The 15449-nt window shown below is 42.4% G+C and overlaps 1 protein-coding gene across 2 annotated transcripts in view; it reads right to left on the bottom strand.

Moving 5' to 3' along the window:
* LOC118369534 (insulin-degrading enzyme) overlaps positions 1–15449 on the bottom strand; it is a 49551-nt gene that overhangs the window by 27323 nt on the left and 6779 nt on the right. For both annotated transcript variants that reach the window (XM_035753981.2, XM_035753982.2), the window contains 7 exons: positions 6814–6926; positions 6508–6670; positions 5813–5905; positions 4435–4526; positions 3738–3818; positions 3222–3325; positions 1457–1559 (listed from right to left, as the gene is read on the bottom strand). In XM_035753981.2, coding sequence (XP_035609874.1) covers positions 1457–1559; positions 3222–3325; positions 3738–3818; positions 4435–4526; positions 5813–5905; positions 6508–6670; positions 6814–6926 — 749 coding nt within the window. The remainder of the gene's footprint in view (positions 1–1456; positions 1560–3221; positions 3326–3737; positions 3819–4434; positions 4527–5812; positions 5906–6507; positions 6671–6813; positions 6927–15449) is intronic.

Here is a 15449-nt window from a genome sequence, read left to right as displayed (position 1 = left end):
AAATAACTGCTTCACAGTATCAAGTAACAGACTAATTTCAACATCAACTGTTCAGAGGAGACTGCGTGAATCAGGCCTTCATGGTTGAATTGCTGCAGATGAACCACTACTAAAACCCACCAATAAGAAGAGACTTGTTTGGGCCAAGAAACACAAGCAATGGACATTAGACTGGTGGAAATCTGTCCATGTGTCTGATGAGTCCAAAAGTGTAATTTTTGGTTCCAACCGCCGTGTCTGAGACGCAGAGTAAGTGAACGGATGATCTCCGCATGTGTGGTTCCCACCGTGAAGCACGGAGGTGGTGATGTGATGGTGCTTTGCTGGTGACACTGATTTATTTAGAATTCAAGGCACACTTAACCAGCATGGCTACCACAGCATTCTGCAGCGACACACCATCCCATGTGGTTTGCACTTAGTGGGACTATCATTTGTTTTTTCAATGACCCAACACACCTCCAGGCTGTATAAGGGCTATTTGACCAAGAAGGCGTGATGAGTGCTGCATCAGATGACCTGGCCTTCACAATCAGCCTTGCTCAACCCAATTGAGATGTTTTGGGATGAGTTGGACCGCAGAGTGAAGGAAAAGCAGCCAACAAGTGCTCAGCATATGTTTGAACTCCTTCAAGACTGTTGGAAAATAATTCCTCATGAAGCTAGTTGAGAATGCCAAGAGTGTGCAAAGCTGTCATCAAGGCTATTTTGAAGAACCTAAAATATATTTTGATTTGTTTAACACTTTTTTGGTTACTACATGATTCCATATGTTATTTCATAGTTCTACAATGTAGAAAAGAGTAAAAATAAAGAAAAATCCTTAAATGAGTAGATATGTCCAATCTTTTGACTGGTACTGTATATTATTAATAAAAAAATTGGTGTAGTAATTGCAGAGTGCCAATTTAAGCATTGCCAATTGACGATTTAAAAAGACGCCCAGTCAGATCAGGGTGAATCTCAAATCGGTCCTATATTCCTTGTGTCTGTGTCACCTGGCTCCCCAATGGTGGAACACACTCCCTCACGACGCCAGGACAGCGGAGTCAATCACCACCTTCCCGAGACACCTGAAACCCCACCTCTTTAAGGAATACCTAGGATAGGATAAAGTAATCCTTCTCACCCCCCCCCTCCCCCTTAAAAGATTTAGATGCACTATTGTAAAGTGGCTGTTCCACTGGATGTCATAAGGTGAATGCACCAATTTGTAAGTCGCTCTGGATAAGAGCGTCTGCTAAATGACTTAAATGTAAATGTGTCCTTGTTTCCGCTCCTCTTACTGAAAATGCATTGAATGAAAATGTCAGAGAAGAATAAAATCCAATCTTCTACAATATGTTTTGAGGATAAGGCAAGGAGAGGACGTGAGGAATCAAATATTTCTGAGATTCACCCATAGGGTGATGAGAATATGGAAAATCTGTCGAGTTTGAACGCATTTCAGTCTCACCTTGATGACTTCCTCAGAGATGGGCTCCTGTTTGTAGTGGGTCCCATACCATTCCTCAGTCTTGTCTGTCTGCCCTTCAAACGACTTTGAGACAACTGCGACTCTGCAGTGAGAGGACGGACAGAAACAGGTCTCATTATTAGCATTTATAAACCCCCTTGTCAGATCGTTTTAGAGTCAGACATACTCCATTTTCCCTGAGCTTCCTACGGAAGATTTGTATCGCCCTTATGACATCAGCTCGCGTGCCTTCCATAGCAGTGTTCTATTTGTAGGATGCCAATAGTAGTGACTGAAGTAGAGTAGTAGTGACTGTAGTGGTAGTAATACTGCAGAATGTGTTATTGAGCTCCCTATTGATTCAGGTTCAACAGTTTCTTGAAGTTCTCTTAAACAGTGTGAGGTTTAGGTGAATGTTAAAAGTCCAATGCAGCGATTTCATTCTCAATATTAAATCATTACAGGGTAACAATTAAGTACCTTACTGTGATTTTGATTTAACAATGGTCAAAAATAAATAAAAATCTTAGCAAAGAGCAATTTCTCAAGCAAGAATTTAGCTTAGACTGTCTGGGAGTGGGCTGAGTAGGGATCTTTTTTTATACATTTTTCCTTTGTCATTATGGGGTATTGTGTGTAGATTGAGACACTTTTTAAAAATAAGGCTGTACCGTAACAAAATGTGGAAAAAGTCAAGTGGTCTGAATACTTTCCGAATGCAATGTTGGACCATTTCTGTGGGGACTTCCATTCAGCCACATGAGCACTAGTGAGGTTGGGCACTGATTTTGGGCAATTAGGCCTGACTCGTAGTAGGCGTTCCAATTCATCCCAAAGGTGTTCGATGGGGTCGAGGTCGGGGCTCTGTGCAGGCCAGTCAAGTTCTTCAATACTGATCTCGACAAACCATTTCTGTATGGACCTCGCTATGCGCACGAGGGCATTGTAATGCTGAAACAGGAAAGGGCCTTCCCCAAACTGTTGCCACAAAGTTGGAAGCAAAGAATCGTCTAGAATCTCATTGTATGCTGTACGATTAAGATTTCCCTTAACAGGAACTAAGGGGCCTAGACCGAACCATGAAAAACAGCCCTAGACCATTATACCTCCTCTACCAAACTTCACTGTTGGCACTGTGCATTCGGCATGTAAATGTAACCAAACCCAGATTAGCCTATGGAGATTGAATGGCTGTGTGCTCAATTTTATATACCTGTCAGCAACGGGTGTGGCTGAAATTGCCTAATCCAATCATTTGAAGGGTTGTCCACATACTTTTGCATATATAGTGGAGATAGACTGCTGTGCCACTCGGGAGACCCTAAGGCACTGCATCTCATTGCTATAGGTGTCACTATAGACCCCATGGTTCGATTTCAGGCTGTATCACAGCCGGCCCATAGGGCGGCGCACAATTGGCCCAGCGTAATCCGGGTTTGGCCGGTGTAGGCCATCATTGTAAATAAGAATTTCTTCTTAACTGACCTGCCAGGTTAAATAATTAAAAGGTAAAAAAATTATATAGGACATTACAAATATGTTTATCAAAATGCACTTCAAAACAGAAGTGTCATAGGCGTGTACTCTTAGTTGAGTGGAGCGCTGGTACCCTTGCAACACTACTGAGCAAAACTGACCGAGCTGAGCCAAACTAACTGAGCTGAGCCAATCTGGACTGCGCTGGTTTGATAATGCATTCGCCACAGTCGCTGAAACCATGCTGGAAAGACGAATGTGAAAACAGAATAAAACAAGCCGAACTAACCTGACGTATTCTGGCCTCAGCTTGTCCAGCACCATCTCTATCAGGTCTGGCCTGAAGTCCTCCAGTAGGTACTCTGCTGCTAGGATCTCCTCCAGAGGGTAGTACTGCAAAACAAAGGACAAAAGAAAAACAGGTTTAGGTGCTAACAATGGGGGATGCATTTTACTGTATCACATGCAGGGGAACACGGTTCACTGGAACACAGTAATAAAGAGCTGGTGCTCTGCTTAGTTCACAAAAAATAAAAAAAGATACGCACACACAGGTAAAGAAAATCAACAGACCAAAATACACTGGACATCCTACCCTCTATGACTGCCTTGCTAACAGTAATATTTTGACTTTAGCAGGAATGTCAGTTTAATTTAGACTGGGGCTGAGTCTGCTGAGTCTTTACCCACAAAATAAGAGGCTGGTAGACAAGGCAGTCTGATGACATCATCATCAAAAAGAGCCACGGAGCTGCAGTGCATCACCGTGGAGATGACCTTAAGAAATGGAGAGAGTACCACCTACGTGCAGTAATCCAGACACTTTGGAGGTGTAGCCACGGGGCCGCTCCTTGTCCTTGAACCTGAAGGCCACTGTGTTTAGGTCCTGCGGTGGAGAGACAAGTCACATGTCAATCACATGCAAATAAAGCATATTACATACAACAGAGAATTGAGCAACACAATGAGACAATTCAGATGTAATCCATGTGTACTGTTAAATACACCAGAGGTTTAACTATGAGGCCACCACAAAGACGATTTGAGTCTGTTTCTCAGTCTTGGTCCTGACTTCCTTTTGGTGTTTGAATGAATGTTTACGCACCTGCTTCTGCCCACCACCACTGCTCTATCAAATCATAGACTTAGTTATAACATGATAACACACAGAAATACGAGCCTTAGGTCATTAATATGGTCGAATCCGGAAACTATCATCTTGAAAACAAGACGTTTATGTTTTCTGACAGCAATTCTAAAACAGTGAGAAAATTTTATTCATTTTAGCAGATGGTCTTATCCAGAGTGACTTACAGGAGCAATTAAGGTTATGTTCCTTGCGCAAAGGCACAGAGAGATTTTTCAACTAGTCGGCGCAGAGATTTGAACCAGCGACGTTTCGGTTACTGGCACAAAGCTCTTAATACCTACGCTACCTGCCACTCTGAAACTAGCCAGAGCTCAGAAACTCAAAGTGAGTGGTACTACAGTGCTGTACTTACCTTGCACTCCTGGAAGACCCACTCCTGAGGCCCCTTCATGCGCAGCTTCTGGATGTACTGGAACATGTGGAAGATGATGTCATCCACGTGCACTACAGAAATAAATTACACTTCAGCGCACAAGGTTGGGCATACAGTGCATTCGGAAAGTATTCAGACCCCTCGACCTTTCCCATATTGTTACATTAATTTTTCTAAAATATACTAAATTCCCTCAATCTACACACAATACCCCATAATGACAAAGCAAAAACAGGTTCAGACATTTTTGCAAATGTATAAAAAATAAACAAATTAAATATCACATAAGTAATTCAGACCCTTTACTCAGTACTTTGTTGAAGCGCCTTTGGCACGGATTACAGCAGAGTCTTCGTGGGTATGACGCAACATACTTGTATTTGGGGAGTTTCTCCCATTCTTCTCTGCAGATACTCTCAAGCTCTGTCAGGTTGGACGGGAGTGTTGTTGCACAGCTATTTTCAGGTCTCTTCAGAAATGTTCTATCGGGTTCAAGTCCAGGCACCGGCTGAGCCACTCGGGGACATTGAGACTTGTTCTGAAGCCACTCCTGCGCTGTCTTGGCTCTGTGCATAGGGTCATTGTCCTGTTGGAAGTTGAAACTTTGCCCCAGTCTGAGGTCCTGAGTGATCAGGGGCAGGTTCTCTTTGAGGATCTCCGTACTTTCCTCCGTTCAGCTTTCCCTCGATCCTGACTAGTCTCCCAGTACCTGCCGCTGAAAAACATTCCCACAACCTGATGCTGCCACCACCATGCTTCACCGTAGAGATGATGACCAAGACCCTTCTCCCCCGACTGCTCAGTTTGGCCAAGCAGCCAGCGTCTTGGTGGTGCCAAACTGTGGTCTTGGGGACTCAGTTGTGCCTCGACAATCCTGTCGTCTCAGATCTCTACCGACAATTCCTTCAATCTCATGTCTTCTGCTCTGATATTCACTGTCAACTGTGGGACCTTATATAGACAGGCGTGTGCCTTTCCAAATCATGTCCAATAAATCAAATTTACCACAGGTGGACTCCAATCAAGTTGTAGAAACATCTCAAGGATGATCAATAGAAAAGGATGCACCTGAGCTCAATTTCAAGTCTCATAGCAAAGGGTCTGAATACATATGTAAATAAGGTTTGCATAAATGTCTAAAAACCTGTTTTCGCTTTGTCATTATGGGTTATTGTGTGTAGATTCATTTATTTAATCCATTTCAGAATAAGGCTGTAATGTAGCAAAATGTGGAAAAGGTCAAGAGATCTGAATACTTTCCGAATGCACTATATGCCACACACAGACAACTTTATGACATGAGGGTGTGGGCACAAACACATGAACAAAACACAATCCCTGAGATCCTAATGCTTACAGAGTCCCTCCTCTGTCAGGTCCACATTGATGATGAAGAACATGAAGCCTTTAGCTCCCTCTTTCTGGCCTCCGACCAGCGTGTTTACCCAGCCTGCACAAGAATAAAGGGCAAAGCTCTCATGATCAATTCGAATACAAACACTTCTACAGCATGTACGGCCAGTATAAACCCTTGAATAATTGAGACTTACATATTTCTATATTTATATTTTCTCATTTAGCAAAGAGTCTCATCCATAGCAACTTATAGTTACTGCATTCATCTTAAGATCTCTAAGTGCGACAACCACACATCTGTCATAGTAAGTACACCCCCCAAAAAAATAGTACCTATCAGCCAAGTCAGAACAAGTACACATGTTCTAATAAAAATCAAGTAGGAGTATAGTTCACAAAAAGGGGGGTGGGGGGTTGCTGTGGGATTATTTAAGAAAAAGTAGGGTTTCAGCCATTTTCAGAAGATAGGAAGGGACTCTTCTGTCCTTACTTCAGAAGGAAGCTGGTTCCAACATTGGGTTCCAGGACCGAGAAGAGCTTTGACTGGGCTGAGCGGGAGCTACCCTCCCGTAGTGGGAGGTCCAAGAGACCAGAGATGGCAGAACTGAGTACTCAGTTTGCAGAAGAGTTTCTACCATTCTATCAAGCCCTAAATATTAAAACGGAGATTCTCTTAATCATAGCCCTCTGGCCTACCTTTGGATTTGAGCTCAGACAGCAGGCTCCCTGGGCCCTCGTGGCCTATCAGGTGGCCCAGATAGTGGCCTGGGTTGGACTTGTAGTACTTCTGCAGGTCTGGGATAGGGAACGTCACATACAGGTTCCTAATGTCCTTGATAGGCACCACTTTGTAGAATTGCTATGAAGGAAAATTAGGGATGAGATATTTGAATTGAGAAAACAAAAAGTACCTCAGAAGCACAACTTTTCCATGGGATGATGTATTTGATTGTGTATCTATATAATTATTTGTGTCTTGGAGGGAGAAACTAAGGAGCTCACCTTGAGATGCTCCTCCTGGAAGGGGTGGTTGGGGAACTCGGGGATAGGCACATTCTTGTTCTCCACTTCGCCAAACAGCTTGACCACCATGGTGGTGAGCTCATCTAATGACTCTGTGAATGAGAAAAAGGGCGAGATAAGTTTAATTTATTAAGATACTCAATCTTCCTGGATTCATACTGAAACAATTCAAATGACAAAACACTTCAAATACAATTGAAGTCGGAAGTTTACATACACCTTAGCCAAACACACTTAAACTCAGGTCAGTTAGGATTAGAGGTTGACCGATTAATCGGAATGCCCGATTAATTAGGGCCGATTTCAAGTTTTCATAACAATCGTAAATCTGTATTTTTGGACACTGATTTGGCAGATTTAAAAACATTTTTTTTACACTTTTATTTAATCTTTATTTAACTAGGCAAGTCCGTTAAGAACACATTCTTATTTTCAATGACGGCCTAGGAACGGTAGGTTAACTGCCTTGTTCAGGGGCAGAACGACAGATTTTTACCTTGTCAGTTCGGGGGATTCAATCTTGCAACACTACAGTTAACTAGTCCAACGCTCTAACCACCTGCCGCTCATTGCACTCCACGAGGAGACTGCCTGTTACGCGAATGCAGTAAGCCAAGGTTAAGTTGCTAGCTAGCATTAAACTTATCTTATAAAAAACAATCAATCATAATCACTAGTTAACTACACATGGTTGATGATATTACTAGTTTATCTAGCGTGTCCTGCGTTGCATATAATCGATGCGGTGCGTATCGTTGCTCCAATGTGTACCTAACCATGAACATCAATGCCTTTCTTAAAATCAATACACAGAAGTATATATGTTTAAACCTGCATATTTAGCTAAAAGAAATCCAGGTTAGCAGGCAATATTAACCAGGTGAAATTGTCTTGTGTTCATTGCATGCAGAGTCTGTGTATATGCAACAGTTTGGCCTGCCTAATTTGCCAGAATTTAACGTAATTATGACATAACATTGAAGGTTGTGCAATGTAACAGGAATATTTAGACTTATGGATGCCACTCGTTAGACAAAATACGTAACGGTTCCGTATTTCACTGAAGTAATAAACGTCTTGTTTTCAAGATGATAGTTTCCGGATTCGACTATATTAATGACCTAAGGCTCGTATTTCTGTGTGTTATCATGTTATAACTAAGTCTATGATTTGATAGAGCAGTGGTGGTGGGCAGAAGCAGGCGCGTAAACATTCATTCAAACAGCACTTTCGTGCGTTTTGCCAGCAGCTCTTCATTGTGCGTCAAGCATTGCGCTGTTTATGACTTCAAGCCTATCTACTCCCGAGATTAGGCTTGTGTAACCGATGTGAAATGGCTAGCTGCTTCGAGGGTGGCTGTTGTCGATGTGTTCCTGGTTCGAGCCCAGGTAGGGTCGAGGAGAGTGACGGAAGCTATACTGTTACACTGGCAATACTAAAGTGCCTATAAGAACATCCAATAGTCAAAGGTTAATGAAATACAAAGTGGTATAGAGAGAAATAGTCCTACAACCTAAAACGTCTTACCTGGGAATATTGAAGACTCATGTTAAAAGGAACCACCAGCTTTCATATGTTCTCATGTTCTGAGCAAGGAACTTAAAACGTTAGCTTTCTTACATGGCATATATTGCACTTTTACTTTCTTCTCCAACACTTTGTTTTTGCATTATTTAAACCAAATTGAACATGTTTCATTATTTACTTGAGGCTAAATTGATTTTATTGATGTATAATACTAAGTTAAAATAAGTGTTCATTCAGTATTGTTGTAATTGTCATTATTACAAATAAATAAATGTACATTTAAAAAATTAAAAAATAAAACAATTGGCCGATAAGTCGGCATTGACTTTAAGTCTTCCAATAATCGGTATCGGCGTTGAAAAATCATAATCGGTCGACCTCTACATAGGATTACCACTTTATTTTAAGAATGTGAAATGTCAGAATAAGAGAAGGATTTATTTCAGCTTTTCATTATTTCGTCACATTCCCAATGGGTCAGAAGATTACATACACTAAATGAGTATTTGGTAGCATTGCCTTTAAATTGTTTAGCTTGGGTCAAACGTTACAGGTAGCCTTCCACAAGCTTCCCACAATAAGTTGGGTGAATTTTGGCCCATTCCTCCTGACAGAGCTGGTGTAACTGAGTCAGGTTTGTAGTCCTCCTTGCTCACACACGCATTTTCAGTTCTGCCCACAAATTTTCTATAGGATTGAGGTCAGGGCTTTGTGACGGCCATTGACCTTGACTTTGTTGTCCTTTGTTGACCGTTTTGCCACAACTTTGGAAGTATGCTTGGGGTCATTGTCCATTTGGAAGACCCATTTGCGACCAAGCTTTAACTTCCAAACTGATGTCTTGATATGTTGCTTCAATATATCCACATCATTTTCCTGCCTCATGATGCCATCTATTTTGTGAAGTGCACTAGTCCCTCCTGCAGCAAAGCACCCCCACAACATAATGCTGCCACCCCAGTGCTTCACGGTTGGGATGGTGTTCTTCGGCTTGCAAAGGCTTCCCCTTTTTCCTCCAAACATAACGATGGTCATTATGGCCAAACAGTTCTATTTTTGTTTCATCAGACCAGAGGACATTTCTCCAAAAAGTATGATCTTTATCCCCATGTGCTGTTGCAAACCAGTGTGGCTTTTTCGAATGGCGGTTTTGGAGCAGTGGCTTCTTCCTTGCTGAGCAGCCTTTCAGATTATGTCGATATAGGACTCGTTTTACTGTAGATATAGATACTTTTGTACCTGTTTCCTCCAGCATCTTCCCCAGGTCCTTTGCTGTTGTCTTGGGATTGATTTACACTTTTCGCACCAAAGTACGTTCATCTCTAGGAGAGAGAACACGTCTCCTTCCTGAGCGGTATGACGGCTGCGTGATCCCACTGTCACGTTCGTCGTAAGGAGGAGACCAAGGCGCAGCGTGATACGAATACATACTCTTTAATTAAACGAAGAAACACTAAACAAACTTACAAAATAACAAAACGAACGTGACGCTGTATAAACCAAGTGTAGACACAGGCAACTACACAGACAGTATCCCACAAAATACCCAATGAATATGGTTCCTGATATATGGTCCCCAATCAGAGACGACGATAAACAGCTGCCTCTGATTGAGAACCAATCTTGGCAACCATAGACATATAAACCCCTAGACTAGAACAAAAAAAACATACAAAAACCCTAGACAGAACAAAAACACATATTACCCACCCTCGTCACACCCTGACCTGACCAAAATAATACAGAAAACATAGATGACTAAGGTCAGGGCGTGACACCCATGGTGTTTATACTTGCGTACTATTGTTTGTACAGATGAAGGTGGTACCTTCAGGCATTAGGAAATTGCTCCCAAGGATGAACCAGACTTGGAGGCCTAGAGTTGTTTTTCTGAGGTCTTGGGTTGTGTTTCGGAGGACGCATGGCTCTCGACCTTCGTCTCTCCCGAGCCCGTACAGGAGTTGTAGCGATGAGACAAGACAATAACGACTAACAATTGGATACCACGTAATTGGGGAGAAAAAGGGGGTCAAATAAATAAAAAAAATACATCCACAGGTACACCTCCAATTGACTCAAATTATGTCAATTAGCCTATCAGAAGCCTATCATTTTCTGGGACTTTCCAAGCTGTTTAAATGCACAGTCAACTTAGTGTATGTAAACTTCTGACCCACTGGAATTGTGATACAGTGAATAAGTGAAATAATCTGTCTGTAAACAATTGTTGGGAAAAATTCCTTGTGTCATGCACAAAATAGATGTCCTAACCAACTTGCCAAAACTATAGTTTGTTAACAAGACATTTTTGGAGTAGTTGAAAAACGAGTTAATAACTCCAACCTAAGTGCATGTAAACTTCCGACTTCAACAGTATACTGTAACTGTTATGTAGCATTTAATTGCATGTAGATGAAGCGCTGTTTCCATCCTGTAAGTTAGGTTTGGAATTTTGTACAGTAACAAGAGCGGTCAATAATGCTAGCAAAATGTGCCCAGACACCATCAACCGTGTAGCTGTGAAAGCCATTAATGAAGTCATGCCATTGTAAACCCAGCTGCCAAGTGCAAGCCCATTTAATTTCACTATAGAGGACATGGTGTCACTAAATGGACCATTTCAACTGGTAATGGACACACCAGGGACACAGCCTACTGTATCCCCAGTGACTCGTTGGATCATGGCTCGTCTGTGGCTCACAGAATTGGAAAGGTGAACAAGGGTTATTCTGGATTATTTTACTGGGGCTGGTGGGGACACAGTATTAAAGGGGAAATAACTGCAACTGTGAAAGTAGACATCTTATTTCAATTATTCTCTTTGGTCCTGATCCCTGCTTCGACTGAAATGTACTGTATTACATTCAAATGCAGGGTTTCCCAAACTCATTTTGTTTTTTGGCCTAGCACTACACAGCTGATTCAAATCACCAAGCTTTGATTATTTGACTCAGATGTGTAGTACTAGGGGGAAAAAACAAAAAGTGCACCCAGGGGGAACCAAAGATTTTTGTTTGGAAGAAGTAGGCAGTGGTCTGATGCCGAACAATAAAGGAAATTAACATGAGCTCCACAACACCTACTCCACCCATGCTCTACCAAGGTTTTCCAGCACACAGCGTTGACCTACTACAGTAGCTATGTTGGTATTGTACTTGAAACAATGTGTAGGCAGGTTGCTTAGGATTTAAACCTTCTCAAACAACCTAATTCATATTCTTAGAGGTGCTTCCACAATAATGTGATTTGTACAGCATACAAGTTAAAGTATTGGATTCCTCACACAAATGCCACACTAGTCCCATTCTACTACCTTTTTCAAGCTGTTTTTAAATGATATGAAAGCAAGCTTTTCTTTTATACTTTATAAGACCATCATGAATGATTGAGGCGTTTTGTCTTGTTGTAATGTGGTGCCTGCCTGTACTTAAATCTTTTTAGCAATCCATGTCATTGAGAAAAAACTATTTCATAACATATTTTTTAGGTCAGTAGGTGCCCAACATAATAACAGGTGGTGGTGTGTTGGACAGTCACACATATATAGAGGTATATAGAGCCTGTCTCCCTCCATTCCTCATTTCTGTAATCGTTAGCTTACCTGTATAATATTGACATAAGCTCAGAAACACGTTTTGCAAACATGATCCTGTTTTATCAATTGCTGTGCTGATCAATGGGCAGTTCATTACCTCACTCAAATGAATATGTAGCTTAAGTTGTGTGTATTTCTAATTATTTTTGCAATAAAGGTGACGCTACAATACACATTTACAATTGGCCTATATCTAAAAACACATACACTGCTCAAAAAAATAAAGGGAACACTTAAACAACACAATGTTACTCCAAGTCAATCACACTTCTGTGAAATCAAACTGTCCACTTAGGAAGCAACACTGACAAATTTCACATGCTGTTGTGCAAATGGAATAGACAACAGGTGGAAATTATAGGCAATTAACAAAACACCCCCAATAAAGGAGTGGTTCTGCAGGTGGTAACCACAGACTACTTCTCAGTTCCTATGCTTCCTGACTGATGTTTTGGTCACTTGAATGCTGGCGGTGCTTTCACTCAAGTGGTAGCATGAGACGGAGTCTACAACCCACACAAGTGGCTCAGGAAGTGCAGCTCATCCAGGATGGCACATCAATGCGAGCTGTGGCAAGAAGGTTTGCTGTGTCTGTCAGCGTAGTGTCTGTCCAGAGCATGGAGGCGCTACCAGGAGACAGGCCAGTACATCAGGAGACGTGGAGGAGGCCGTAGGAGGGCAACAACCCAGCAGCAGGACCGCTACCTCCGCCTTTGTGCAAGGAGGAGCTGGAAGAGCACTGCCAGAGCCCTGCAAATGACCTCCAGCAGGCCACAAATGTGCATGTGTCTGCTCAAACGGTCAGAAACAGACTCCATGAGGGTGGTATGAGGGCCCGACGTCCACAGGTGAGGGTTGTGCTTACAGCCAAACACCGTGCAGGACGTTTGGCATTTGCCAGAGAACACCAAGATTGGCAAATTCGCCACTGGTGCCCTGTGCTCTTCACAGATGAAAGCAGGTTCACACTGAGCACGTGACAGACGTGAGAGTCTGGAGACGCCGTGGAGAACGTTCTGCTGCCTGCAACATCCTCCAGCATGACCGGTTTGGCGGTGGGTCAGTCATGGTGTGGGGTGGCATTTTTTGGGGGGGCTGCACAGCCCTCCATGTGCTCGCCAGAGGTAGCCTGACTGCCATTGGGTACCGAGATAAGATCCTCAGACCCCTTGTGAGACCATATGCTGGTGCAGTTGGCCCTGGGTTCCTCCTAATGCAAGACAATGCTACACCTCATGTGGATGGAGTGTGTCAGCAGTTCCTGCAAGAGGAAGGCATTGATGCTATGGACTGGCCCGCCCGTTCCCCAGACCTGAATCCAATTGAGCACATAATGTCTCGCTCCATCCACCAACGCCACGTTGCACCACAGACTGTCCAGGAGTTGGCGGATGCTTTAGTCCAGGTCTGAGAATTTAATTTTCACTTAAAAATATATATTTTTTTAAATGGATGTGTTTTGTCACAATTTATTGTCCAGGGCCTGGTTTCCCAAAATCACCTTAAGGCTAAGTTCATCGTTAGAACCTTCATAGGCGCTTCGTTAAATCTCAGAGCCGTTTCCACAAAACCATTGTTACTAAGCTAAAGTTGCACTTGAAAAAAAAAAAAAAAAAGATTTACAGGCTGCCTCAGACCACTCGTAGAACAGCTAACTCCGGTCCAGCCTATAAGTGGTTCAGATTTGGTCTGGTCCGGAATGAGAAGTGAAACACTCTTCCTGAGTTAATTTTCTTCAAATGTAAAGACACAACCTAGAGTCGAGCCAATGACTTAAGTAAATTAACATGTTATTTCTAAATCCTTCTGAAAGAGACGTTTTCATTTGACAAAACCAACTTCATATCGAAGGAGTGCTTTTGATTTGACGGCGGCACATGCACAGTTCGCTGCGAGAAGACTAAGATCCGATGAGGTGTTTCTGCGCATGAGCTTAGCTAGCCAACAGCACCATGACATTGCCTACAAGCATGATCTGGGATTTCCATTGGAGAAGCAGTTTCTGCCGATCAATCACTCCAGTGTTTAATTCGTATATTGTAATTACTTCGCCACCATGGCCTATTTATTGCCTTTACCTCCCTTATCTTAGCTCATTTGCACACACTGTATAGTGATTTTTTTCTACTGTATTATTGACTGTTTATTCCATGTGTAACTCTGTGTTGTATGTGTCGAACTGCTTTGCTTTATGTAACCGATGTGAAATGGCTAGCGAGTTAGCGGTGTGCGCGCTAATAGCATTTCAAATCGGTGACATCACTCGCACAGACCTTGAAGTAGTTGTTCCCCTTGCTCTGCAAGGGCCGCGGCTTTTGTGGAGCGATGGGCAACGATGCTTCGAGGGTTGCCGTTGTCGATGTGTGCAGAGGGTCCCTGGTTCGAGCCCAGGTAGGGGCGAGGAGAGGGACGGAAGCTATACTGTTACATTTATTCTTGGCCAGGTCGCAGTTGTAAATGAGAACAACTGGCCTACCTGGTTAATTAAAGGTGAAATAAAATAAATAATATTCGTACAATACTGCCTTTGCTATAGTCTCGTTTTAATCTGACATCTAGAATTTGAGCTAGGTAGGCGCTATAGCCCCCACAATAATATTTGATATAAGACCCATACTTTTAGTTGGGAGTTTTAGTTCAAACAGCTGAGCAAACAGATGACTGCAGGACTTGGCTGAGTGTTTTGGGGCTCAGTCCTAGACAGTTACAGGAGAGGAGTGTTTAGAAAAGCACTTCCTAGCCTTTAGTGTGACCTAAAAGAGGATGTGAGAGCTTTTAGCTCTGTATAGCTGACAGGTTATTTCCTCCATATAAACCAGCTTAAGATCTCTGATCCAAGCAGCAACTCTGATTGGATACTTTTTCCACCACTGACAATTGTAATACTTGAGTAAAAGTAAAGATACCCTAATAGAAAAGGACTCAAGTAAAAGTGAAAGTCATCCAGTAAAATCCTACTTGAGTAAGTCTAAAAGTATTTGGTTTTAAATATACTTAACTTCTTCGAGATAGGGGGCGCTCTTAATTTTTGGATAAAAAACGTTCCCGTTTTAAACAAGATATTTCGTCACAAAAAGATGCTCGACTATGCATGTAATTGACAGCTTTGGAAAGAAAAAACTGACGTTTCCTAAACTGCGAAGATATTATCTGTGAGTGCCCCAGAACTAATGCTACAGGCGAAACCAAGATGAAATTTCATACAGGAAATGCCCCAGATTCTGAAGGCGCTGTGTTCCAATGTCTCCTTATATGGCTGTGAATGCGCCAGGAATGAGCCTGCACTTTCTGTCATTTCACCAAGGTGTCTGCAACATTGTGACGTATTTGTAGGCATATCATTGGAAGATTGACCATAAGAGCCTACATTTACCAGGTGTCCGCCCGGTGTCCTGCGTCAAAATTATTGCGTAATCTCCACGTCCATGCGCGTTCCATTTCTTCAGAGGAGAAACCAAACTGCCACGAATGATTTATCGATAGATATGTGAAA

This window comes from Oncorhynchus keta, chromosome 36 (assembly GCF_023373465.1).
Source record: "Oncorhynchus keta strain PuntledgeMale-10-30-2019 chromosome 36, Oket_V2, whole genome shotgun sequence".
In the NCBI taxonomy this organism is placed as follows: Eukaryota; Metazoa; Chordata; class Actinopteri; order Salmoniformes; family Salmonidae; genus Oncorhynchus; species Oncorhynchus keta.
Note: the sequence above shows the minus strand (reverse complement) of the source record. Positions and strands in the feature narration are given on the sequence as shown.